At 41.9% G+C, this 26,599-nt stretch overlaps 3 protein-coding genes across 3 annotated transcripts; 1 reads left to right on the forward strand and 2 right to left on the reverse strand.

The window, feature by feature from the left end:
- Window positions 1-798: 798 nt before the first annotated feature.
- slc35d1a (solute carrier family 35 member D1a) lies at window positions 799-8,869 on the forward strand. The gene is made up of 12 exons (XM_085773378.1): window positions 799-975; window positions 1,285-1,318; window positions 1,420-1,506; window positions 1,750-1,817; window positions 1,910-1,981; window positions 2,175-2,243; window positions 2,431-2,533; window positions 3,190-3,282; window positions 3,990-4,057; window positions 4,316-4,394; window positions 4,486-4,568; window positions 7,503-8,869. Exons 1-12 carry the CDS (start codon window positions 866-868, stop codon window positions 7,606-7,608), a joined length of 972 nt encoding a protein of 323 aa, XP_085629504.1. The 5' UTR covers window positions 799-865; the 3' UTR covers window positions 7,609-8,869.
- A 756-nt stretch (window positions 8,870-9,625) lies between these two features.
- On the reverse strand, window positions 9,626-15,245 carry LOC146988246 (transmembrane protein 205). Its single transcript, XM_085773379.1, has 4 exons — window positions 15,114-15,245; window positions 14,100-14,330; window positions 12,116-12,279; window positions 9,626-12,024 (listed from the first exon to the last, which is right to left on the reverse strand). The coding sequence occupies exons 2-4, from the start codon at window positions 14,200-14,202 to the stop codon at window positions 11,722-11,724; spliced, it is 570 nt and encodes a 189-aa protein (XP_085629505.1). The 5' UTR covers window positions 14,203-14,330; window positions 15,114-15,245; the 3' UTR covers window positions 9,626-11,721.
- Window positions 15,246-16,583: 1,338 nt separating this feature from the next.
- Window positions 16,584-25,643, reverse strand: dhcr24 (24-dehydrocholesterol reductase). Its single transcript, XM_085773380.1, has 9 exons — window positions 25,259-25,643; window positions 24,089-24,244; window positions 21,289-21,394; window positions 20,689-20,807; window positions 19,177-19,440; window positions 18,948-19,091; window positions 17,216-17,413; window positions 16,956-17,134; window positions 16,584-16,835 (listed from the first exon to the last, which is right to left on the reverse strand). The coding sequence occupies exons 1-9, from the start codon at window positions 25,487-25,489 to the stop codon at window positions 16,682-16,684; spliced, it is 1,551 nt and encodes a 516-aa protein (XP_085629506.1). The 5' UTR covers window positions 25,490-25,643; the 3' UTR covers window positions 16,584-16,681.
- Window positions 25,644-26,599: the final 956 nt, after the last annotated feature.

Genomic DNA, 26,599 nt, shown 5'->3' on the forward strand with positions numbered 1-26,599 from the left:
AACAGAAGGTGAATGTTGCTGTGTATGCAAATACTTTTACAATGAGACTTAAAACATGAGCATATCTTATTAAAATGTGAAAACAGCCACTAAGGCACAAACTGACTTCTTTCCAAGCCTGAGGGATCATCTTCACTTCAAAGACCCCAATACTGTGTCTATATACATATATACAACAACAAAAATTGACAGTGGTGCCATCCTTAATCAAGTGTTTTGTCACCATCTTGCAGTTGAACATAATGTAACAATATAGAACTGCTTTATTTTTCAATATGATGAATTAATGAACACAACATTTCTAAAGGCTTAAGTTGCATTTACCCAAATTAGTTCTCAAATGAAGGGTTAAAAGTCTAAAACAGCTTATTATTAATTGGTCTCTTGGACTCACATAGGCTATAGATCAAACACAGTCAGTAGTTATGACGTTGGCAAAATGACTTGGATGAACATGTGAGCTGAAACTAAAGAAAAGATCAACAGGTCCATCAGCATCAAATTTCCAAAACATGATAAATGAAAGGAAATGTAGCCTATACATCCTCATCCTGTGACTTTTCTGTGTATCATTCAATGTGACTGAATGTGGGCTATGACCTCGTGTTTCTGTTATGGAAAGAAAAAAATAAATATAAAACAAATACGTGTGTTTATAGCATGGATGTGGTTTAGAGAGTCAGAGACAATCCAGACAAAAAAACATGTTGAATGCTCAGTGATGTCCTGTGGCGGCGGCTGTGTGTGTGTGAGTGAGTGAGTGGGAGGGAGGAAGCGAGAGGGGGAGGGAGGGAGAGCAGCGGAGCAGCGATGGCTGGGCTCGAGCCGACACCAGCGCTCAGAGAGGAGTGAGAAGTTGTCGGGGATGGCGGACAAACCTCTGACGGTGTTTGTGAAGCTGTTCGCCGCCGGGTTTTACGGTGTGAGCTCGTTTCTCATCGTCGTGGTGAACAAGAGCGTCCTCACCAACTACAGGTAACTAAGTAACAGGTAACGGTTTGTGCTCGAGCGGAGCAGCTAACGTGTTAGCCGCCGTAGCCGCTGCGAAGTTGTGTTGGCCGGGGCAGAGGAGCAGAGGAGGAGGAGGAGAGGAGAGCACCGAGGAGCCACAGCAGGCTATAACTAACGACACAGTACGGGGTTAGCACGGACAGCTCGTGTCCACAGAGAGAGGAGCTTCACTTCACGTTAGCATGTAGCAACTGTGTTATATTTAGCCGGCCAGGGCTAAATGCTCAGCCTGTTCCCTTCACCTGGACTAACGGCGCCACTCTGCTCTTTCAGGTTCCCCTCTTCAATATGTGTCGGCATCGGACAAGTAAGTTGGATCAACACTGATGTTTTCTAACACCACCCCGAGAGCAGGCAGGCATCTTCAACTGATTGTGTATGTGTGCGTGTGTGTGTGTGCGTGTGCAGATGTTGGCCACTGTGCTTGTGCTGTGGGTGGGCAAGGCTGCGAGGGTGATCAGCTTCCCGGACTTCGATGAGACCATACCTCGCAAGGTGAGACCATCTAACTAATAAGTCCTGGTTACTGAATGAAGAATGGACACAGTCAGTCTTGCTTTGCTGGAGGAGATTCAGAAGATTCAGTTTAACTGTCATTTTATATAAACACATGAGCAACAGAACTGTTTTAAAAGATATTTTAACGTGATTTCTCAGATCAGTTTTCTGTCTGTGCTTTTTAATCTTCATCTGTGATTTTTATAACAATGCCTACATTTGTTTTGCCTTGTGTTGTAGACGTTTCCTCTACCTCTCCTGTATGTGGGAAATCAAATCACTGGTCTGTTTGGAACCAAAAGGCTCAAGTAAGTCCAGACTGAATGATCCTGATCGTTAAAAGGGAAGTTCATTCAGTGTCATCATGAACTCATTTCACTTTCTGTCCTCTCCCTCCCAGTCTGCCCATGTTCACTGTCCTCAGGAGGTTCTCCATTTTATTCACCATGCTGGCTGAGGGACTTCTGCTCAAGTAAGATCACACACACACATGATGGATAACCCACTTTTCCTGCCGATTGATTGGTCTTTGAACTCGGTAGGGAACGGCTCCAATAGGAGAAAACCTGAGCCTTTTCTCTTTGTACTATATCGGCGGCTTTCATTTGCAGCTCCCAGCACTCGGATTGAATTTCATTGCCCTGCTATTCTTTGACCTTTGGCAGGAAGAAGTTCTCCAGGCCGGTCCAACTGACAGTATTTACAATGATCCTTGGGGCGTTCATAGCTGCAAGGTGAGTCCTGCTGCATCCAGGTGTCCCCCGCTGTTAACAACAGCAGAATTACCTTCACTACAAAGGCTGGTGTGGTCCTGAAATATGTGTCCACTTAACTGATACAGCCATCAGGGTCATTAGACACATGTTGTATATCTTTAGTTGAAAGAGTGACAGAGCGGTTTCATTTTGTCTCTTTTCGCAGCGCTGACTTGTCTTTTGACCTAGAAGGCTACGTGTTCATTCTCTTCAACGACGTGTTGACTGCAGCCAACGGAGCCTATGTTAAACAAAAATTAGATGCAAAGGTATGTGCCCGCTCCACCGGATGAATAGTTGCCATTGTTGGGTAGGAGCTGTTTTTGGCCTTGAGCTGATGCCGGTGGATTTTAAAGAACCCAAACTGTCCTTCAGCGTCTGGCTCAAAAGGAAAACACGTTGAGTCGTTTCCTTTCACTCCCCACCGAGTGGATTTGTTTATAGCTGGTTAAACCATCTCTACAGTTGTGTGCTGCTGTGTCTTACTCATTCCAAACACTTCCTTTAATTATTTCCCAAGCAGCCAGTCTGGTTAATAACCGTTTGCCTGTCCAGCCAGTAATGGCTTGTAGTCAGTTTTTATTACGTCCCACCACGAGCAGACAGCTCAGCTCTCACATTACAGCTGAGGCAGAACGGGGGCCAGATTTAGTCCGATGTCTGCAGAGAAACCACGTGCGCTGTGTCGGACTCATATTGTGAGGGAATGAAAAGATGGAGACATGTCAAACGGAGTGGGATCGCCGCCGACAAGCGGTTCTCGGCTGTGCAGTGCAGTGGGCTGGCCATGCATGACATCTGTATGCTAGTTAGTGAGGAATGCGCTGAAGGACTTGTGAATAACCCTCTCTGTTCTGGCTCTGCTTATTTTATGTGTTGCTGTTGCTCCCTGCCCATCTGTTCCTGTGCTCTCTCTCTCTCGCAGGAGCTGGGGAAATATGGATTATTGTATTATAATGCATTATTTATGATCATTCCCACGCTGGTGTTGGCTCATATGACTGGAGACATGCAGAAGGTAAGGCATTTTATTTTACTCCTCTGCTCCTTAGGTCTGTCCCCTCTGTAATAGCTATTCCTAATTAGCTTCATTAAAAAAAGTCATAATTTATAGGTGTCATTTAAAAAAAAAAAGTTGAACAGTGGCTGAAATGAAGTCATTATAGTGAGATAATGACTAAAGTAGTGGTCAGTTATTGCAGGATTGAACCCTAATTTGAAGGGACTGCACATATGTGAAGCCATGGGCGTATGCTGTAAATATGAGCAGTCTGTTTGTTGGTCAGTGTTGGCAGAGACCTTCTGGTTGGCCCAGCTGGGGCCCAGCAACCGGAGAGGCACAAAGCTGCTATTATGCACCTAGTGGAGTTATTACAGCAGCGTCTACAACTCCCCTCCGTGGATTAACCACAGTACAGATACAGACTAGGACCTTTTTAAAAGGCTATTGGAAGTTGGTATTTTTAAGTTGTAATTTGTAACGTGTAGTAAATGTGGCTCAAAAGTCTTCCCCCATGAACCATACTGTTATTGTCAGATGCTTAAAATGTGATCAACTCGTCATAGCTCAGGCGATACTGAATTTCTTTCCTCCACTGAAAGGAGGAACAGACACGACCACTAATTTGAATTTATAATCTGTTTGTTTGTTTGTTTTTTCTCTCTGTGCTTGATGTGCGCTTGTTTTCATTGGCTGCTTTTTGTTGTTCTCACGTCTCTGTCCAGGCGGTGGAATATGAGGGATGGTCTGACATGATTTTCCTCAGCCAGTTCATCCTCTCATGTATCATGGGGTAAGACAGAAGCTCATGACATATATGTGTGACGTGCATGCTCGTCTTAAAGTAAACAGGATTGTATTTTGTGCCAGAGTTAAAACATCTGGATTATACTAAGGTCCAGGGGCACAGCTATGACATCAGCCGCTGAGATCTCCACTCGGTGCCAGCGCTCGACTGAAAGGCTCCTTTTTGTTGCATTAACGTTGTGAAACCTGATTTCATGTTTGAACAAGTTTCGAGTTATTGGTAATGTGAGGCTCCGTTGTGCAGGTTTGTTCTGATGTATTCCACCGTGCTGTGTACGCAGTACAACTCTGCTTTAACAACTACCATCGTGGGCTGCATCAAGGTGAGCGGCGCACGTGTGTGAAGTGAAGTTATAATTAAACACACTGAAGCACAAGAGACTAATTGATATTTTTTCCATTTCCATTTTGTAGAATGTCCTGGTAACATACATTGGGATGGTGTTCAGTGGAGACTACATTTTCTCTTGGACTAACTTCATAGGTTTGAATATCAGGTAAAGTTTATTTTCTAATGTGTATTCAAATGTAGGTTTTTTTTTTTGTTTTGTTTTGTTTTTTGGCCCTAAGCAGAAATTTCCCCAACAGAGCTCCTCATTCATCTGGCTTTCCAACATCTACATTTTAGTGTTTTGGTGTTGCACAAGAGTCACTTAAAAAAACAAACTTAAAGGGATACTTCGATAATTCACCAATTTTCTACTCGCCGTCATGCCAAGGAAGGGTTCAGAGAACTTTTGGGGTTATCAAAACTCTTTTGTAGTTCCAGGGGGGGTCCGGCTCGCAACAGATTTTCATATAATGTCGGCGGATAGAGTTCACTTTTGAATCGTCCAAAACACACACTATGAAACATCCAAATACCTCCATACTGCTTGTCTGTTTTTAGCCTTGTTGCAGCAGTAGCTCCCATTGGCTCTGTTGATGTTTGTGCACATGCGCAAGATTGGGTGCGCAATGTTCGTTCGTCGTTGTAAAACCATTGGATGTATGATGTTCAACAGAGCTGGTACTACAACGAGGCTAAAAACGAATTAATTAATCAAATTAATTTTTTCCGAACAACTTTTTCATGTGGCGGCTTCAGGACACTTGGCTCAGTACAGACGAGCAGTATGGAGGTATTTGGATGTTTCATAGTGTGTGTTTTGGACGATTCAAAAGTGAACTCTATCCACCACCATTATATGAAAATCCGTTGCCAGCCGGACCCCCCCTGGAACTACAAAAGCGTTTTGATAACTCTGAAAGTTCTCCAAACCCTTCCTTGACATGGTGGTGAGTAAAAAAATTGGTGAAGTAACCCTTTAAGGGAAAGTATAATATACAGTATTATACAGTGCTGTTTCTCTATATTATAGTAATGTGACTTGGGTACGGCTAGGTTATCTCAGCTATTGGATTCCTTCAGGGACAGATGTGGATGTTTCCCAGAGGACCAGTCTGATCCCCCGACTCTTCCTCTAGTGACGCTCATGACATTGATTTAATTTGTCCTGCACCTTGGTTTGCGACCTAATCCCTGTGAAACCAATCAGTTTTGCAAACTAATCGCATCTGCAGATGCACTCATATCTGCTAATATTTGTTACTGGTGAGAAAGGAAAAGATCGATGCTGACACAGATACTGTAGATCTGACATTAATGTGTCACACAACCACAGGAATCCAGATCTACGTGTTGAAACTGGATGGCTTGGGAAATTGGCGCTCTTATGATCAGTCATGTGCTGCAACATGTTCCTCCCACACTGATTTGACAAATGACAACATGCTTTTCAATTCTTACTTTGCCTTTAACAGGCAAACAAGTTTTCTTCCCATCATTAACTCAACACCAGATTTTGAAAGCAAGGGTTTGTGCTAAAGAAATTCCTCATCTTAAGCCTTGAGTTAAGTTAGGAAATGTATAGGATGTCACTTAGCAATTTGATATCACGGAGGCAGGTCTTAGCGAATTTTTGGAATTCTGCCTTTTCTTACTTGGCCCTGCTACCTCTTAGAACTGATGCTATTTTTGTCATCCCCTCTCCCTGAGGAAACTTTATCATCAATGAGATTCTGGTTGAGACAAAGAAAAAATAGACACTTTAGCAAAAAAAAAAAAAAAGAGTCATAGCTGCTTAGTTAACTGTGGGATCATGGTCTGGTGTGGCCATACTAGTAAGTGTTTTGTCATTAACATGTCATTAGGGTCCACCATTGTTCGCTGGTTGTGTTAAAGCAATCAAACTACACTGAAGAAACAAGTCAGCCACAGTAGCATTAAGTGGGCTTCATGTTGCTCCCAGTCTACTACTGCTAATGTATCAAAGCATCATTCAGATGATTTAATTGGACCAAACTCACAAAGGTGGCCAACACTGCTGCAGAATAGAATAGGTCTTCCCACACCCAACCTTGTTGACCTCAATAACAGGGTCATCACATCACACTTTCAATAGAAACACACCCACTCAATGAAGACTTAGCCCCATCACCCTCAGGGCTCTGAGGTGCAGGAGGGTCTGACCCCCTCAGCCATTACATCACTCAACAACACACCCCGCTGAGTTTTATGTGTGAGGGTGGATCGGAAATGTTTTTTTGCTTTGCTTTTTTTTTTTTTTTTCGCCTCGGGGACAATAAAAGTCAAAATGATGATGAAGTTTCCTATATGAGGCGTCAACCATAATTACCATGGTTTCAGGAATGAGGTTTCTATAATATAGCTCCATCTCATATCGTTCAGTGTTTTAAGGGGGCAAAGCTCTATTTTATTTTTTTAATTAATGTTTTTATTATTCATTTGACAGGCACAAGTACAACGAGAAATAAGGCCTTTTTCCTTTTTCAAAAACAACAACCACTTATTCCCTCCCACCCCCAACCCCTCCCAGTCCTACATCATTTTGTTACAGATCAGTAATAACACACATCCTTCCTTCTTACCATAAACAGACAAGCATATACACAGGAAATTAAAAGAGAAAGAAGAAGAAAAAAAAAGACACAACAAAACAAAACAGAAAAGTAGTATTTTCAATGGATTAAGATGAGGCAGGGATGAAAAAGAAATATAGTCAAAAGTCAATTGTCTGAAGTGAACATTTCATTTGTCCTGTAGTGTCTTTAATTTAGCTATGTAACTAATCATGCAGCCCCAAACCGAATCAAATTTTCCAGGTGTGCCCCTCAGATTGTATTTAATTTTTTCCAGGTCTAAGTACAGCATGAGGTCCTTAAGCCACAGGGAAGCTTTGGGGCAACTGGTGACTTCCATTCCAATAAAATTCTTCTACGTGCTAATAAAGAAGCAAAGGCGATACTATCGGGGCAAAGCTTTATTATCCTGCCATTCTATCAGATGGTTATATGATAAAATACTACTGTTTATTTACATTTTGCTCGGTCCGTCTTGCTGATAGTTTTTTTGTCTCTGTGTGTTGCAGTATTGCCGGCAGCCTGATCTACTCCTACATCACTTTCACAGAGGAGCAGTGCATCAAAACAAATGACAACAACAAGCTGGACATCAAGGGCAAGGTGGTCGTATGACAGAGACACTGGATTTAAGTATTTTTATGCTGATGAACAGGAAAAACTCTATTTTTAGTACAACTTTTTATTTATGGAGTATTTTAGGCAAAGGCAAGGAATTGTGGGGAGTGGCGTTGTGGTGAAAACCACGCCTGCACCGCGACTCTTCTTTTGCTGCCATGGTTACGAAACCCCCCTTCCCCACTGGGATTGTGGGTTGACCTTTTAGATGGTGTGTTTTTTAAAATATTTGTATTTTGATACTGTACATGTGAGTATTGCGAAGGGAAACATGGAAGCAGTGTTATTTATATTACAACATTTCCTGGTACGTAGACAAACTGAGTGTTTAATGTTGGGATGGCGTCATGTTTCCTGGACACAGGAGCGAAAGGCCGGGATGATCAGTTGTTTTAACGGTCGTGCGTGTACTGATGAATCATGGGAATACTACGTCATGGTCGTTTTAAAGGCACAATCCTTACTTTTTAATGCCTTTTCTGTTTTGCTGTTTACAAGGAATGTAACTTTAGATGCCTTCTAAGCACAGTGAGATGCACTGACACTGTCATTATCTGTTTCACTCTTCAGTACATATCGTTTTGTTTTTTTGCGCAGACACTGTTATAAGCTTGTTACAGACGGACGGTAATGACAGTGATCTAACCTCATCCTTTAAACAACCAAAGTGGACGGGCAGTGGGCTGTCGATCCCCAGAGAGGATTGTGGCTTTAAATGATGTCGCTGCCTCCTTTTGGGAGATAATTTAAAGTTAACAGTTTACATTTAGCTCACAGTATTACAGAATGTGGGTTGTGGACACTCCAAGGCTGTAGCTGGTTCTCTCTATGCAGGATTAACAAACAAGGGGACCCATTTGTTTTCACACAATGTAATCGCACTTTTAACCGAGGCAGGAACTGCAAAAAGGTGAAACTGAAATTGCCTCACCTCCTGTTACATTCATGTGTTGAATGAGATTATTTGTACCTTCCTGAAACATAAATTTGAGGTTTTGCAAGTATTACAAGAGAAACCTGGTTACCTAAACTTTATTAGTCAGGTACGTGTGTTGACTTTTTGTTCTTCTTTCTTTTTCTTTTTTCTTTTTTTTTACATTTTTATCTACATCGTTTTATATTTATTACTTTTCTAGACTAATGTTGGTTTTGTAGATGGAGTGGGTGGTACGTTGTTGATGCTGATCTCATCTGGAGCAGTCAGGATTTGTAGCTGAAACTCAATGATGTATTTTTACATTAAAGTCTGTTGACATGATGGATCCCTTGGGATTTGTTGATGAGGTGTTATGATGAGTGTTTTTATTATGTTTATTCTGTAACAGAGCTGGGTCCGGATTCACCAATATGTTCTTAAGAAAGATTTAAAGAAATGTCTTAAGATCTAAAATTAATAAGTTCATAAGAAAGTTCTTAAGTACAATTCCTCAATATTTTCTTAATAAGGTTTTGTGAATCTGGCCCCTGATCTTTAACTACAGTAGGTCAGTGGTTCTGCTTCAGTCATCCCTGGTATAATGTGACATCCCACAGGAACCACAGGGTTGAATTACATTTTTGGCTTCTGAGATTATATGCACACTTGGATAGACACTGTTCAACCGGTTCTCCGCTGCTCTGACAGATTTTTGAAACATCCAAGTAAGTACTCGAACGTAACAAGGGAAAATTGGTTGCCTTTCAGTTCATTCATTTTTCCTATTTCCACCACTAGGAGTCATTAAAATCAAACATTTTCTTCATCAGGGAGAGTGAACAGATCACACCTTTTTCATTCAGGATTGTCTTCTTATGTATGTTCCTGACTCTCTATACAAGCAAACATAGGCACTTTGAGTAAAGGATTGGCCTATAGTATATTGACTTTACACTGTAGCTGAAGCTAAAAGCCTGTTGTCCTGTTAAATTTACAAAGCCAAAACAACAGGGGACAGACTGCACTGTAAAAATGTACCCGTCATGAAATAACAACTGCATGGTGATCAAAATGAAATTAAACAGGCTGGAAATCGAGTAGAAATTGACAAGACATGTTTTAATACAAAAAATAGACCACACATCAAAATATCTTTGATACAAACCCACTACCATAAACAGCTCATGACCTCTGATCTTCTTGTTCTTAATGTTATGATTATAATCATATCATAGAGAAACAAATCAATGTAAAAATGCCTGCTAAACTTCCATATCCAAATACAGCTTTTATGTTAATTATAAAACTGTCACATGGTTTGCATTCAAATTTTACAGAACTTCATTGGTCGAGCTAACAGGCAATATCATAGAGAAATCAACCACCAAGTAATATTGCATTGTTTTTGCCAGTAGGAGGCTCAAGATAAAACACCTTCATCAATCCAGTTAGAGAACAAATAATTACAGAGAGGAAAGGTCAGATTCAGAACAGCTGCTACTGCTCTGAAACATGCTGTTGACAAATACACAGAAAGCATGGAGTGGTGAATTAACAGAGATTTAAACAAGCAAAAAGACAACAGAACATATTACAAACCACAGATTCAACAACGTATTACGACCAAAAGAAGTTCAAAACAAAAATATATTTCTGCTTCAATTCTAATCACGGCCATGTTTTATTTTCCCTACACAGCCTGATCATCATGTCCAAACACATCCGGACTGATGTGGAGGTTTTATAAAATAAAGTACACAATGCTTGAGGAATTCAAGCTACAGACCTGATGGCTTTTTAAAATCCCTCTACAATATATACAAGATCTGATGTGATTCTCCTGCATAGCACATAACGCAGTGTATATGGAGATCATTGTGGGATGTCAAGTGTAGAGGTGTCATTCAAGTCTTCAGATAGAGAGGAGGAGGTTTTTTTTAATGTATACTTTTGGTTGTTATGGTTAGTATGAAGCTACCCATGTAGACATGTCATATCTGATAGAAGTGCAGGGGTGAAACAACTGTGGCTTAATGATGCTTCATGTTGCTAATGTTAATATACTGTATAAGGAGATGTGAAGAGTGGTTGATGTTCACATAGAGCTAGTCCATAACTCCAATCCAGGCTACTGTCCATGTACGGTGAAAGACCGTGAATTGTTGCCTATAATGTAGAAGTTAGGAAGTTAGGAAGAACATTTTCTGGGGCTCTGACATTTAGTTAAAATAGACCCACATTAACTCAGTAAGTCTGGAAAGCACTTTGGACTATTACACCATCCACTTCAATATTACAACAACAATAGGCAATGAGCAGAATCAGTTCCTCTGACCCCTGTCACCAGCACAGGTTCAGCCTCATCTCCACATAAGTAACTGTGTCTCCTGAAGCAAAGGTCCATCTATTAGAAGACCCAGCAACCTGCTGTCTAACAACAAATCTCATGTCAACTCATTTACATGTCAGCACACTGGAACAGCAACAATGACAGTAGTGCAGCTGTGTTTTAATTGGACTAAAAGCAGAAACTGATTTGTTTCCACACCAGCAGCAGCCAGGAAAAAAAACAACAATGATAGCACAACCTTTTACTCTTTACTGACAGGAAGTGGAGCACAGCCCTACAGGTGCCTTTAAGGTAACATAAGTAAAGCCAGACAAACCTGTGGCACCACACTGTCAACAAGCTCCACCCAAACAGAACGAACAGGACTGAGCGGCAAGGAAAACAGTTACTAAAAGTTCCACCTGTCGCTTAAAAACAACAACTGCAGTGCATGATTTAAAAAAAACATTGTATATGTTTTAGAGCCCTGTGAAGTACCGTGAGTAAAGGTAACAGTAAAGGGAAGTATCAAGGCACCAACGTGAGGCAGCTGCCGGCCTCGGCCACACTGGGTGAAAGGTGAGGCATTACTCACAGTGCAGGAACTGATTTGTCTCCTTGGAACATTTCAAAGAGATACTCAGCTTTACTGCCCGCGAACCAGGGGCTGGAAAGAATATACATGTCCTATCATTATTCCCCCCAAAAGAGCACCATCTGACCTAATTTCTACTGAAGGCAACTGCAGAAAGAAAGACACATTAAATATATAACTTACTGATTTGATATTAAAAAATTGATGATGATTTATAAAGGACTGACTATGTTGAAAGATTTTTTACAGTCCAGCTGCTTCGTGTTACTTTCACAGCGCTACGAGGTTCTCAGCCATGTAACAGAGGCTGTAGAAATTGCAGCCTATGCAGCAGAGGTTACTGAGAGAGGACAGCAGTCTGTACAGCCACAGGCGACTGCTCAGGTGTCTGTATTTGACATCTGTCTCACACAGTTTGGCGTAAGCCTCACGGTTAGACGACAGGCCGATATCCTGACCCAGTCCGCACGCCTGCTCGATGAGGTGCATGTCTGCCATGATCTCCGATGTCATTTGGCCGAACCACTGCGCATTGACGGCCGCGACCGTCACCGACACAAAGAAGATGAAGATCTGGTGGGGGGGAGAAGCAGAGGCAGAGATTAAGGTAATAATCCATAACAGGTTTTTATTACAATGTGATGATGTGGGAGTAACAACACACCTGGAAGGCTTCTCTGTCATCCAGCATGTCACTGGGATGATACACAGCGTAGATGGTGAGGTTAAAGAAGGCACAGGCTGAGCCCAGGTGGAGGTAGAACGGGACAAGACGACTCTGAATAAACCCATATGTGTGTCTGTTCAGGTGGCTGTCCATCACAAAGCCTGTGCAGAGAGAGAAACAACCTAATAGCACAATCTTTTCTCACAGAAACACTAATTCATTAAAGGGATAGTTCAGCATTTTGGCAAAATTGCCTATTGCCATACTTCCTTCCATGTTGTTTTGAGATCAGCGGGGCGGAGATGTGAGCTGCTTAGCGAACACAATGGAGGTGAATGGTTCAGGTTCATTAAACTCATCAAAAACACAATCCAACAACTCCAAAACGCTCATGTGGACAAGTTGTGACCGGCACATTCACCACACTATGAAATAATAATGTAACATTGAGTTGTTTTCGAAGCAAATGCATAGCCGGAACTACATTCCACACATGGCTACTGGGCGGAGTGATTTCACAAGTGCACATTTAGAGCAGCTACTCCCGTTAACTCAAGTAGTTTTGAGTATTTGCTTCATGTGTCGTAATGTTAGATAATTATACATGATTATTTCATAGTGTGGCGAATGTGCAGGTCACAACTTGTCCACAAGAGCGTTTTGGAGTTGTTGGATTGTGTATTTGATGAGTTTTGAGGGACAGAGGACCTGCACCGTTCACCTCCATTGTGTTCGCTGAGCAGCTCGTGTCTCTGCCCTGTGTATCTCAAAACAACATGCACCGATTAAAGGTAATGAACCTACTCCTATGACTATAGGGATTATGGCAATAGGCGGATTTGCCAAAATGTTGAACTATCCATTCAAGGTCTAACAGTCACTACATTTGTATAACCAACAATATTCTGAAAAGACCAAGATTAAGTTGCCAATTTCTGACGGCTGCCAGCTGAATTACATCACACCTGCATACTCTAGTACATTCCAACAAGTACTCAAACCTTACTCAGTATGCATATTAATCACAATATGATTACCATTTCCTCAAACATTTGAGAGGCATATAATAAAAACAGCTCGGTGCAAGGCAAGTTATACAGTACATTGCCTTTCCCCTCTACGGCTGCACAGAGACTGATTTATATAAATGTGTTTGCATCAGTACAACACAGTGGTATACCACAGTGCCAGCATGACAGGGTTGTGGTTGAATACTGGCTGCTAATTTTATAACTGCTGCACAGCATGCGGACAATAGTGTGAATGACACAGCTCCTTAAGGCACACCTTGGATTCTGCAGGAGCACAGTCACTGAGTTACAACAAAAGCAAATACAAGTCTGGATGTAGGAGTAGAGGTGGCCATGAAGAAAGTAATCTGCGATGACACAACGGTGCATGTAATCATAAGATGGCAATTCTAAATACAGTTTTGAGTACAAGGACACTCACACTACACACTACCTCACACTGTGAGATAATAACTTAAAACACATTAAAGGTCCAGTGTGTAATATTTGTGGAGGTTCATCTGCAAAATCTGATATACTACCAATGAATATATTTGTACAAGTGTATAATTGCTATAAAATAAAATCTCTTTGGTTTTCATAGCCTTATAATTCTTCTTTTATATATACATATAGCAAGGGTCTTGCTTAGAGAGTGTTGCCATCTTGCGCCGCCATGTTTGTACGGAATGGAAAATCCAGCCAACCAGAGAGCGCGTTTCAAGAGTTTCACGTTCATAAACAATAGAATTATTTAATAGATAAATAATAGAATCAGAATGCTAGATGTCACTGTTTTCCCCTCATTTCACACACTGGACCTTTAAGTGGTAGCTGGGGAATGTACTGCACAACAAACCTCCTACATGCCCTGTGTGTGTGTGTTAAATAAGTTCCCTGCCTCCCCTTCTCTGTCTTGTCAACCCAACCAACTTTTCTGCATTCTTTTATAGTGTGTGCATGTTACCAACTTGATATGAAGGTGACCCAGATTTGCATTCCCCAGTAAGTGGAGAGCAGCAACAACTGCAGCAGCTTCACTGTGAAGGTGGGGTCCTCCTGGTCAGTGGGCATGTTTCCTCTGCAGCCTCTCCGCTCTGCTCAGTCAGGATCGTCTGGGAATGCCAGTAATCTGGAAAAGTCTTCCTCCTTTTTTTTTTTTTTGCCTGGAGGGCACTTGATGCTTCTTCACTTGACAGCTTCTGTAAACATAATCAAAACACCATAATAAGGATATGATCACAATATGCAACACATGATAGGCTACCTAAAAGCTGAAGTTGTTGTACATCTATTTTTCAGCTGTTATTCAACTTTGCAGATTTCTGACACTTTTCCCAATAAAACAACCTAAAGGCTGCTATTTGAGTCTGCGTTAAAATCAGTGCGGGACACAATGTACGCAGAATAGAATACTCCCAGAAACTTCCGTCCTGTTGTCAAGGAGACCGGGCTGCTGTCCGGACCTGACCCGAGGGAGTGGACCAGAGGAGTGGACCGTAAACAGACACACGAGTGGACCTCTGTCAGTCAGTAACAGTATATATATATCTATGTGTCAGCCCACAGGAAGAGGTTAACGTGCACCACGACCTCACACCCCACGGACCCACTATGGTCTGTCAAACGGCTGCTGTCTGTGAGCTAACCAGTGGAGCTAACCCTCTGTGAGCAGGCTAATGACACACAGCAGAAAAACTCAATGACTTCACTCCGACAACACTGACAGCAGCTAACTACCGACTGACAGGCAGGCAGGGCGTCAGTCACCGGCTGTTAACTTAACGTAGCCTGCCTGTAGTAACTTGTGTGTCTGTGTGTAGTTGTGTACACAGACAGAGCTAAAGTTAACTTAGCGTAAAGTTAGCTGCACTAAGAAAAGTGTCCCTGCATGGGCTTTCTCCTGACTGCCCTCTGGGTCAGCAGCAGCAGCGGTCTCCGGTAAAAGCCACAGCCACACCACACACCTAACAAAATGACTTTACCTGAGACGGCCCGGAGTACTGAGCCCGTGGTGGCTAAAGGTCCGGCCAGGTAAGTTACGTTAGTTCCAGGTGTGTGGCCGTGCAGCAGCTGCGCGGTTAGCTCGGTTTACAAGTCAAGAGAGAAGAAGGCGGAACAGCCAGTGTCAGGATGTGTCCTGGAAACATTTCCCCCGCACACGACTGGTTCCCCCCGACGACTCTCAGGTGAACCCTCCCCTCCGGCCTGTGTGTAAGGAGAGAGACAGCCCGGGGTGTGTGTGTGTGTGTGTGTGTGTGTGTGTGTGTGTGTGTGTGTGTGTGTGTGTGTGTGTGTGTGTGTGTGTTTGTGGGGGAGGTGTAACGTTAGTGCTGCGGGAGGTCAACATGCAGGCCAAGTGTGTTTTCACACTGTAAGCAAAAGTAACAATATATCACACCGTGGGAATACTCTGTAAGTAGAAGTCCTGCATTCAAAACTGTACTTAAAGTATCACAACAATATAGTCGTGCATGTGACAGAAGTTAGCCATTTAAGTATAATACTGTTTATAATATAATTGAATTAGTGACTGGTGTTGCAGCTGATAAAGGTGGATTTTAACTCATGTACTGTGCTTAATCCAACAATGCTCTTATTTGACCTTTCTGTTCTTAACCCAACTATACCAGGTAATTCATAACTAAAGCTGTGAAATAAATGGACAATATTTTCCTCCAAAATGAAGTGGAGTAGAAGTAAATCTGATTACAGACAATTACAGGTTTTATGTAACATTCAGCTGTCTTAGTCGGACAGGGCCAAACATAGGTTAACACTGTGGAGTCCTTCAAATACTGTGATGGTATGTGTTCAGAGCAAACCAGTTTGCTTTGAGCACATATTTGACAAAGAAAGAAACAAAAGAAACAATATTAGGTTTGCATTGTGCGTATATTCATAGCCAAATAAATCTGGATTGAACAAACACAGTACATTCACATTGACCTGTGTGTGCAGCATGGTGTTTAATCTCCCACCAACTAAATAGTATTAAAAAAAAAACAAGAAGCCGATATTTATTGTAAAACAGTTTTTAATAGAGTGTTTCGTAGAGCCATCCAATCCTTACACAATGCCAGTGATATTTTCTAATTTGAATATCAAAATAATATCAGCATGTTTTTATGTTTTGTATGATTTTTTTTTCTTTCAAAAGTATTTTAAAATGTGATCCTAATTTGGAGATCATGTCCAAAGTGTATGGCACTTTGGTAGTTAGGTAGTTAAAGAGGGAAAAGTTGCTTAACACGTTTAAAAAACAACAACAATCATCTTTTAACAGGCACATGTTACATACATAAGGTCAAACTGAACAAGAACATTTGCTGCTGGAAGGTTGTCTTAAGACACTGTCTGGTTGCTTTTGTTTAGCTTATTTAAGTGTGCGCAGCGTTTTATTACTTAATAGAAAATTCTGAGATGAATCTTTGTGTGAAACTTTGTTTGTTTGTTTGTTTAAAACATCCCAAAACTAGTAATCAGTCACCAGACGTGCATTGCTGTGTATCTGTGACCCAGGCCGGGCTGAGGTCAGGTACCAGTGATGGGGTCAGTGTCGAGCAGATTTGCAAATTTTGTCATAAACCTCAGGGAAGGCCTCTTTGCAGCCCAGTTCCTTTCTCAGTCTGTGATACAGCTGTCCATCAAACATCTCCCAGAATTCCTCTCGGTCCATGTACACATCTGCATACAGCATCTGGAAGCTGTGGATAACGGAGAGTAGCTGTGTCAATGGTACAGGGTGTACATACAGAAAGGGAGGATGCACAGTGGTTGTCAGAGGCAGACAGGTTAGTTAAGGTGCTAAAACATTTGAGACTTACCCGTGCACGTCTCTGACGAACTTCTCCAGCTGACGTGTTGATGCTTTAGCTTCAAAGTGTTTGACTCTGGGCTCTCCGTACGCCCCGATGTCCACGTACAGCTCCTCCTCTTGGCCTTTGGGATGAACCATTCCTCTGCCCGGTGGCAACAGGAATGGACAGAGCCACAGAGGGTAAACCTGAAAAAATAAATGACAGTTGAAGAATCAACAATCACTTTGTGCTGTAAACAGTGAGTACTAAGTCACACAAAGTCTTACATCAATGTCCTGGTGAAAGCGTGTTATTGCAGCGTGCAGCTGCTTCATGGGGACCAGCATGTCCTGGACCACGTGGTGCTGTTCGTAAAGCCGTCTGATGGTCTCTCCCTGTGTGAGCTTCAGCAGAGAGATCTTAGGAGGAACCATCCATCCAAAAAGCCAGCGGAACACAGGGTTGTTGCCGAATGGGATGATGTCCTGAAGAAAAGACACAGATAGACACAGTCAGTTACACAGACATGTAAAAGAGGATCCTCAAGTGGCTTAAACAAATGATCAGTTAGTGGAAAAATTATAGTACTGGTAATTACTTTCAGCATCTGAAATGAGGGAAGCTGCTTCTTTTCTGTTTTTTCCATAATTGAAAATCTAATATAATTAGGATTTGGAGAACAGGAGTCATGTTGATATGTCACATAGGTCTCTATGAACCTGTGATTGACATATTGTCAATTTCCCTTAAATTTTTTAATAAAATATAATGGCAGACCTGTTAGCTGAAACAGATAAAAAATGTGTGTACAAAAGCCTATCACAGTCATAATACATGCCCATAAAGTTGGACTAAAATATTTTCAGACTCATTCCTCTTTTTATTCCAATTTTTATCAGTAAATTGGAGATCAGTAATCACCCTTGACCAGGTGCTATGATTACATACTGAGTCCCAGTTACCAACTCTGAGAAGATATACACTTTATCTATCAAAATGAATCACATTGTCACACTCATTTCTTGAGAAGAGGTAAAAAGAATATTTTATTCCAACTTTATTGGCAACAGTGTAGTTACTTTAGGATTTATGTGGCTTTAATTCAGATTTTCAATAAGACACTTTCACATGGTGGGATTTCAAAAATGTGTTTACAAATAAATAGAAATAGGAATAGGAGGGGTTTTCAAGCTGATCCTCTGATCTTGAATCATGTGACAGTTGTAATGTTTAAGTTTGATTAAGTTTGAAATTTTAATCCTGAACTAAACTTTGGTCTGAATGTTATGATCAAAATTTGAGAGAATGAATTTCATGAACTTTTTTCATTTGATACCTAAAGAAAAGGAAACCACATTTTTTAATCTCTCTTTTGTCAGCCACACTGGCACTTTAATAAACAGGCAATCTGATGAAATCATTTAAAAATGTAACTTAGTTACATTAAATGTTACAGTTACATTAATGATAACAGAAGATAGAATTTGTGATTTTATCTTTGAGCTTATTGTATAAGAGAAACCAATTCACTATCACTCATTTTAAATTCCACCAGAGGGCAGTCACAACTCATCCATCAGTGCCAATGGCACCATCAGCAACACACCAGTGATGTCAATGACAAGTTGTTGATGAACAATTTAATTACACATCAGTCAGCCCAACTTCTTTCTGCACTTTCCACAAATAGAAAATCCTTTGAAAACGCAAAGAGAACACCAAAAAGCTCTGAGCTTCTTTACGTATCTGTCAAACCAATACTATGCATAATTCATTACACCATTTACTGTAACGGAAAATAAAGGATGCCATGCCCCTCTTACTAATGGCTAGTGGTGTGTGTATGTGTGTAAGAGAGAGAGAGAGAGTACGGGCATTAGAGTGTAATAAAGAGCAGTGAGCAAGCAGTTGGTAAGATGATGACGAGCGAGAATCTGGCAGATAGACGCCTTCCTTTAATGTGAGCCTAAAGCTCGTGGAAACAGCCTGTCTAAGAGTGTGTTTGTGTTTCATAAGTACCTGAAGCTCCCAGAAGATGCTGCGTGTGTGTCTGTGGTAGTACTGTCTCAGTGGGATGTACTCCACTCCAGTGTGATCTCCTTTCAGGTAGCCCTCCACATGTTTAAAGAACCAGGGTTTGAAGTGCAGGCCGATTCTGTTGATCTGATGTCAGGGAGGAAAAAGTTGAAATTGTTATGTAAACCTTTCAACATTTAAAACACATGAAACCAAATCACACACACCATACCTTATCAGGCTCTGCGTGGTCAGTCATGGTTCCCGTCATGATGACAGCGGTGTCGAGAGTGTACTGGATGCCCTCGACAAATGTGTTCTGCTTGTTCTCCGATGCTTCAGTGAAGCGTTTGCAGATCTTCTCCAGCCCTCTGACCGGCTCGTAGCGCAGCTTCACCCACTGCTTGGCGGGGACTATTTTAATCTCAGCTGCGACCAGGAATCCCAGAGTGCCACAGGACCACGGGACGGCGTGGAACAGGTCTGAGTTTTCCTCCTATGTGACAGAGAACATGTGTCTGTTGTTTGTACAAGAGCAAACAGGTCTGCAGAGCCCTGGTGGTGATGAATGTGCTGAGTCTTTAGGGATGTCTGATGTTAAGCTGTAGTCTCTCCTGCATGTTGGCTTCTTAACTGAACCATTAAATCATCCCATGGCATCAATCACTTTGTCTTCTCACAAGAAAGCCACTCCTGTTATTGCATTTGGTGAGACAACCGGATGTTGCTGCTGCAAACCTGCAGCCTCTGCAGCTCAGAGGCCTGTATAAGGAGTTAAGCTTGTTAAAGGGATAGTTCAACATTTTGGCAAATTGGAACATTTTCATAATCCCAATAGTATAGTTTTATGAGTAGATTTGTTACCTTTAATTGTTGGTACAAGCTGTTTTTAGAACGGTGGAGCAGAGCCACGAGCTGCTCAGAGCTACACTACGGAGGCTAATGGGATTTCTTGGTTTCCCTCATCAAACTCATCAAATACACAATGCAACAACTCCAAAACGCTGTGGTGGACAAGTTGTGACCTGCACATTCACCACGCTATGAGATAGTAACAGAACGTTATGAGACAGAGTTGTTTTAGAGGTAAATTCATGCAAAACCACTGATGCACGTTCCCGTTGGAAGCAGTTTTTCAGCAAAACAACTCTGTCTTGTAACGTTCCGTTATTATCTCATAGCGTGGTGAATGTGCAGGTCACAACTTGTCCACCAGAGTGTTTTGGAGTTGTTGGATTGTGTATTTGATGAGTTTGATGAGGGAAACCAAGAAATCCCATTAGCCTCAGTAGCATAGCTCTGAGCAGCTCTGCTCCACCATTCTAAAAACCTACTCCTACAAACCTACTCCTGAAACTATAGGGATTATAGCAATGGGCCAATTTGCCAAAAATGTTGAACTATCCCTTTAAGCTTGTTTAAAAAAAATTACTGGTGGGGACAGTGAAAGGGGCGTAGTCAGAAAAAAAAACATGCTTCTTTTTCAAGCAGCATGGTCTGCAAAAATGTGTTCTGTCATATGCATTTGTTAGATACTTTTATCCAAAGGGACCTTGAAGGACATCACTAATGCTTCAGTGTAGTAGGAGACCTTGGTGTGAATAATAACTACTACATCTGTTCAATAAATACAAGGAGTTCAGGTAAAGAAGTGCACTGAAAGCACATAGTAAGAAGCAGATAGCTGGAAACAAATTAATCTCACTTCGTTATAAATGTGTGCAAACACACACTCACTTCTTACCTCGGTGCAGCGAACTAAACTGCCATCAGCTAGGACCAGCTCATATGCGACACAGATATGCTGGAACAGGCCATAAATATGAGAGGACGACTCGATGCCTGTACCCATCACCAAACCACCTGGGAGAGGAGTGAGAATAAAAGATCTGTTCTTAGTAATTCAATTTCTTTCCATGTGAGACCAACAAAGCACAAACAGATGAGCAGAAAGGAGTGTTTGCCTGCTGGGAGTGTGTGTATCTGTGCCTGCATGGACGTCAGAATAAATGAATGTACCAGGGCCTGATGGGAAAACATTAGATTGTTGATGCGCAGTTTATGACATCAGGAAATCCATTATGAAACCCGATCCAGGGGTGCTTCCAACACTGCAGCCATTTCCTCCCAGTTTCATCTTTGGAGCTGCAACATCAATCTTCTAACACAATTAGAGAAGTCGCTGAGACTCTAAACAGGATGCAGTGATTCATGGAGCGAATGCAGGATCTACATCACTGAACAACGAGCTGTGGAAATCATCAGCGCACCTCTCTATTTCTAGAAACCAGACGATACCGCTCTAGGATAATTTCCCACATTGATTGTTATACGGACAACGTACCCACAGTGAGATCATCCAGCTCAGGCAGCACCGGCAGTGTCCAGCCAATGGAGTTGAGGAGAGCTGTCACCTGACCCATGTTTGCCAGCGGCTCAACTCTCACCACCTAAAATACAAAGGTTAAAAGCTGAGAACTCAGAACACAGCAGCTTCTCTAAAAAGACGGTCGATCTGGGCAGAAACACAGGCAGTCAGCTGCTCACATAGAAAGTAAATAACCCCCCTGGTTTATCCATGAAGCAATAAATGAATGATTTAATTATTGATCAAAGTGCCTCATCAAATAAAAAACTGGTTTAGACTATTGACTTGTTGACATACTGTCTCTCTCATCCTCTGTCTCTTTGTCTCTATTGTCCTGTTGAAGCAGTGTCCCTGCGTTTCCACATGTCTGTAGTTATATTGATGAATATCGTTATCATGAGGAAAGTAGCCTAAATAATCAACTTAACTACAACAAGCCTCCATCCATGCTAGCAGCTCTGCAAGGCTGCAGCCACAGCAATTATTTAAGCTAAATACTACCATCAGCATGGTAATTATGCACTTATAAGACAAGGTTACCACAACCATGTTTAGTAATTAAAAGTAATTAAATGTATCAAGCCTTATTTTAGAATGCCTTGCCAACATCGGACTGAACACAGAGACCAGCTGCTGGTGATGAGAATGTGATTTGTTTTGCATGTTTTCGGTCACAGATCGAAGTTATCGGGCTTATTAAAGCAGAAGTAAGTGGTCCGGTCGTTTTCGCTAATGCTGCGTTCCAGGCAGGCTTTTGAAATCGTAAATTACAGCTTCAAGTCACAACTTACGACTTTGTAGCGTTTCAGGCAACCCACTCGTGTTTTTCTGACCTGTTTTACCGGTGAAAGTCACTATAACGGCCACTCGTAACTTCCGACCGGTGAACTCGTACCAGATCGAACTGGTACCACTTCACGGTCGGAAAAATACGAGTTTCCTTGAACGCACCATAACAGTCCTCGTCCCTACGTCGCCACATTCACGGCGTCCCTTGGCTGCACACACAGCCCTGCATGCCGTTCTCTCTCCTCATTGGATAAAAACTGTAGGATACGATAAATGTTTTCTCCTGGGCTCAGAGCAGAGCAGAGTGACTGACAGACCCGTGTTTCGGTCCAAACACTCTATGTAAGTGATTGCTGTCGGAAGATATAACTATTTAAGACTTATATTAACACAAATATATCACTTACTTCTGCTTTAAAGAGGAAAATTTGAAAAGTCAAGGTATCACCTGAGTCATTAAAGGAGCTGTTTGTAACTTTTGCAACTACTACATAACTAAGAAGTAGCATTACTGACCAGTCTTGCCAGGAGCTTCAGCCATCAGTTTTTACAGTTCAAATCGTTATTCAAAAGTATGGCCTGCCTGGAGCTAGGCTGGTTAGCATGCTGACTTTAGTAGGGGAAAGAAGTGATAGAACTAAGCAAATAAGAGGATTAGTTTCCATGTCTGCTAACATCTCTTGGTGAGTATGGGTGCTGCAGGTGCAGGGAATTAAGTTTGATGTTTAACTCATAATATTTCCTCAGTGGTAAGTAAACAGAGCTAATGCTAATATTGGCTAGGTAGAAATAGTGTAAGTCCCATAGCTCACGAAGCCCTTTTAAAAATACATCCTCTGTTAACCATGTATATTTGTTCCAATTTATTTTATAGAGAGAAAAGCCAAAGTTCAGGGAATTCCTTCTATGGGGACCATGACTGTCTGCACAGTTTGATGGCAATCCACCTGATGGTTGTTGAGATATTTCAGTGTGGACCAAATCATGCTGCCGTGCCATCCATAGATTTTTACCACTAGCTTTACAGCTGTGCAAAAACACTGATTCTCATCATAATCACAATTTTATGTCTACAGATTAAAAATCAATTCATAAATTAAAAGAATGGTCCAAAATAAAAATGTATTTAATATATATTGAAATGTATTTGTCTGTGTTGTAATGATGCCAGGTCATATTTTTCCTGACATTAGTTTGGCTTGTCAGTCAGATGGCACCGTGACTGTGGGTGTCTGCCCAGAAAAACCTCCATGGCTTGAGCAAGAACACACACACACACACACACACACACACACACACACACACACACACACACACACACACACACACACACACACACACACACACACACACACACACACACACACACACACACACACACACACACACACACACACACACACACACACACACACACACACACACACACACACACACACACACACACACACACACACACAAAAGCATAAAATCAGATTTTCTGAATCCTGCACTTGTAGCCAGCATAAAAATAAGATCACTGTATTAAATCAAAATCAGTCTTTTAATGATATGAAGCTCATTTTGTTGAAGTACAACTTTCTACAACTTGTTACAGCAGATAATGCACCAGTGTTATTAATCAATCTGGCTACCCCAGCTATTCAGCCATATTGGCAAAATATTACACAAGTAGTACAAAACATGTTTGGTGATGAAATTAATAGCTCTTTTTCTACAATCTACCTGGGTAATATTGCACCTCATATATTGGGGCGAGACAAATATCTTTTAAAAATATTATTAGCAGCTAAGAAAATCGTAACTCGAAGCTGGCTGCAGACCACACCTCCAGCAGACTGAGACTGGATCAATATTGTGACCAATATCCAAAATATGGAAAGGATGACCTTTTCGTTAAATCTACAGACTGATAAATATTTGCACTATTGGGAAAATGCACTGCACAAGTGAGCAAATGTTCTGGTAAGACAACTGGTCCTCCTACCTGCCTGTCTGTGTCCACCTCCAGAATATCCATCATATTGATCATGATGTTTTTGTGAGTTTTCTTGTATTTGCCCACTCGGAGAGACACAGTGAGCCAGCCGGGTCGTCCAGTGCACATGTGAGTCTTAGCCCCCTCCTTCCTCCACTCACGCACCTGAAATGTGTCAGACACATGATACAGGGAAAAGCATATTATTTATTTATTAAAGGACAGACAATAGATGGCATACCTGACTCTTCACCTGTTCTGCTCAGCCAGCTGTAAAGGGAGCTGACAAAACCTTCCTGGTGTAGAAGACTCAAGTCAAAGCCTCAACATCTAATTTGAACTGTTCATAGACTAGAAAGCTAGTAAACTTTTCATTCATCCCACTGTGGATGGTCTGCGTTTTTACTTCAGTATACCCTTATACTCCACGTAATGAAATCTGAAGACCTAAAGTTCTCTCAGGCCTGTACTTAGATGTATTCACCTCTAATTCATGTCACATGCCTCCTGACCAATTTCTTTTAGGAGCAAATGTATCAGGTGTCTGACTCAGGATGCTCTCCTGCAGAGGTATCTCCCACCACTGCAAATAGGCCTTTTTCTTACACAGATATATTATCATACAGAAAAATGACAGTAGCTCTTCACCAAACAGAGACAGAGCTACAAGCCAAACTGTCAGCAAGCTAAAGCCTTACTTTGATTTTGTTTCAGAGAAAGTCAGGAACTCAGACTGGGAGCTCAGATGGCATGAGACATATCTTTCTGGGATTGGAATTTAAAGTTTTCATTGAGACAACTTCCTTCAGAGGGAACTGTACCACTGACAAGACAACAAGTTGAGGTGAATAATGACATAACTTAGAGGGTGCAATTACTATAATAATTTAGTAAATTACATAACACACTAATCTTTTATTAGCCAAATTTATATGTAACTTTTGCTAAAATCTGTGTTCTCATTTTACCCCATGATAAGAGTAATTATGTAACCTATCCTGACTGTCATAGAACTGATAGGCCTAGATAAGATATAATAAAGGCTATGATATAAAAATTACCCCATTCATTACATGTTAGCTGTAGCACAGCTGCTGAAGATCAGTGTGCTGACTGCCACGCACTGCACACACACCTGTACGCGCGCAGACACACACTGTCAGAGGATGGTGCGCTCACCTGTCGCTGGATGTCTCGCACGCGCTGGTCGTGCAGTTTGGGCGCAGAGCACATCTTGAATATGAGCCATGCTCTCACAGAGTAATACACATCGAATATGACGGAGAGCGGCAGCAGGAACAAGCAGACAAATATCCACCTCTGGTGAACGATCACGTAATCTAGACCTTTGACTCTGATCCACAGCAGGAACAGGACGAGCAGACCTCCCAGATACAGCAGCGGACCCATCGTGTCTGTGCAGCCCCGCTCTCAATGTGCTCCGACTCTAAACTAAAAGAACCTGCTTCACTTTTTGTTTAGTTGAACCTCCTTCTGGTTTCTGCCCCGTGGGTCAACCGCACATTGATTATCCCAACCCCCAAAACCCGATCACCCCTTGACTGCGATAGGTGAGCGGCGCTAGGTAATCAGTCGGCCTCTGCCCTGCTCCGCGCTGATTGGTCACAATTGCCAAAGGGGCGGGATCAGGGTGCGAAGACTCATGCTGATAGGGTAAGCTTGTGACTGCCGGGAGTCCTCGAGGACTAGCCTCTCGGATGTTGACCAATCAGACAGCAGAGAGGCTGTCACACCATGTGCTCTCTTGCTCACTCTGTTATAACACTGTGTCCGTATCAGCCATTGAGAAAGAGTAGAGGAGAGAGGGAGCCCTGATAACTTTAACTGTGTCCTCTGAAGCAGCTGTGCATCATGAGTGACACACACAGCCTAGCTCTGTGGTTGGATGTCTTTTGGATTTGGATGGACTACATCTAACACATCACAACCCCCCTGACTCACATTAAAGGTGAATGTTAAATTCATTTAACAGTTGATGCCCCAGTACCTGCAGTCCACCATCCACCACCCTCAAGTGTAGCCCTTCTGGTGTTTAATGGCATTTAGCAACTCCAGTGGTAAGCATGGTAAGAATAACACATCTCAGCTGGGATAGTTCAACATTTTGGCAAAATGGCCCATTGCCATAATCCCTGTAGTTTTAGGAGTAGGTTCATTACCTTTAATTGTTGGCGCAAGCTATTTTTAGAGCGGTGGAACCGAGCTGTGAGCTGCTCAGAGCTACGCTACGGAGGCTCATGGGATTTCTTGGTTTCCCTCATCAAACTCATCAAATACACAATCCAACAACTCCAAAACGCTCTGGTGGACAAGTTGTGACCTGCACATTCACCACGCTATGAGATAAGAACGGAACGTTACGAAACAGTTGTTTTCGATGCATGCCGAAAAACTGCCCCCGTCAGGAACGTGCATCAGCGGTATTGCATGAATTTACTTAGAAAACAACTCTGTCTCATAATGTTCCGTTATTATCTCATAGCGTGGTGAATGTGCAGG

Source organism: Trachurus japonicus, chromosome 4 (genome assembly GCF_045865225.1).
Source record: "Trachurus japonicus isolate A0001 chromosome 4, Traja_1.0".
NCBI lineage: Eukaryota > Metazoa > Chordata > Actinopteri > Carangiformes > Carangidae > Trachurus > Trachurus japonicus.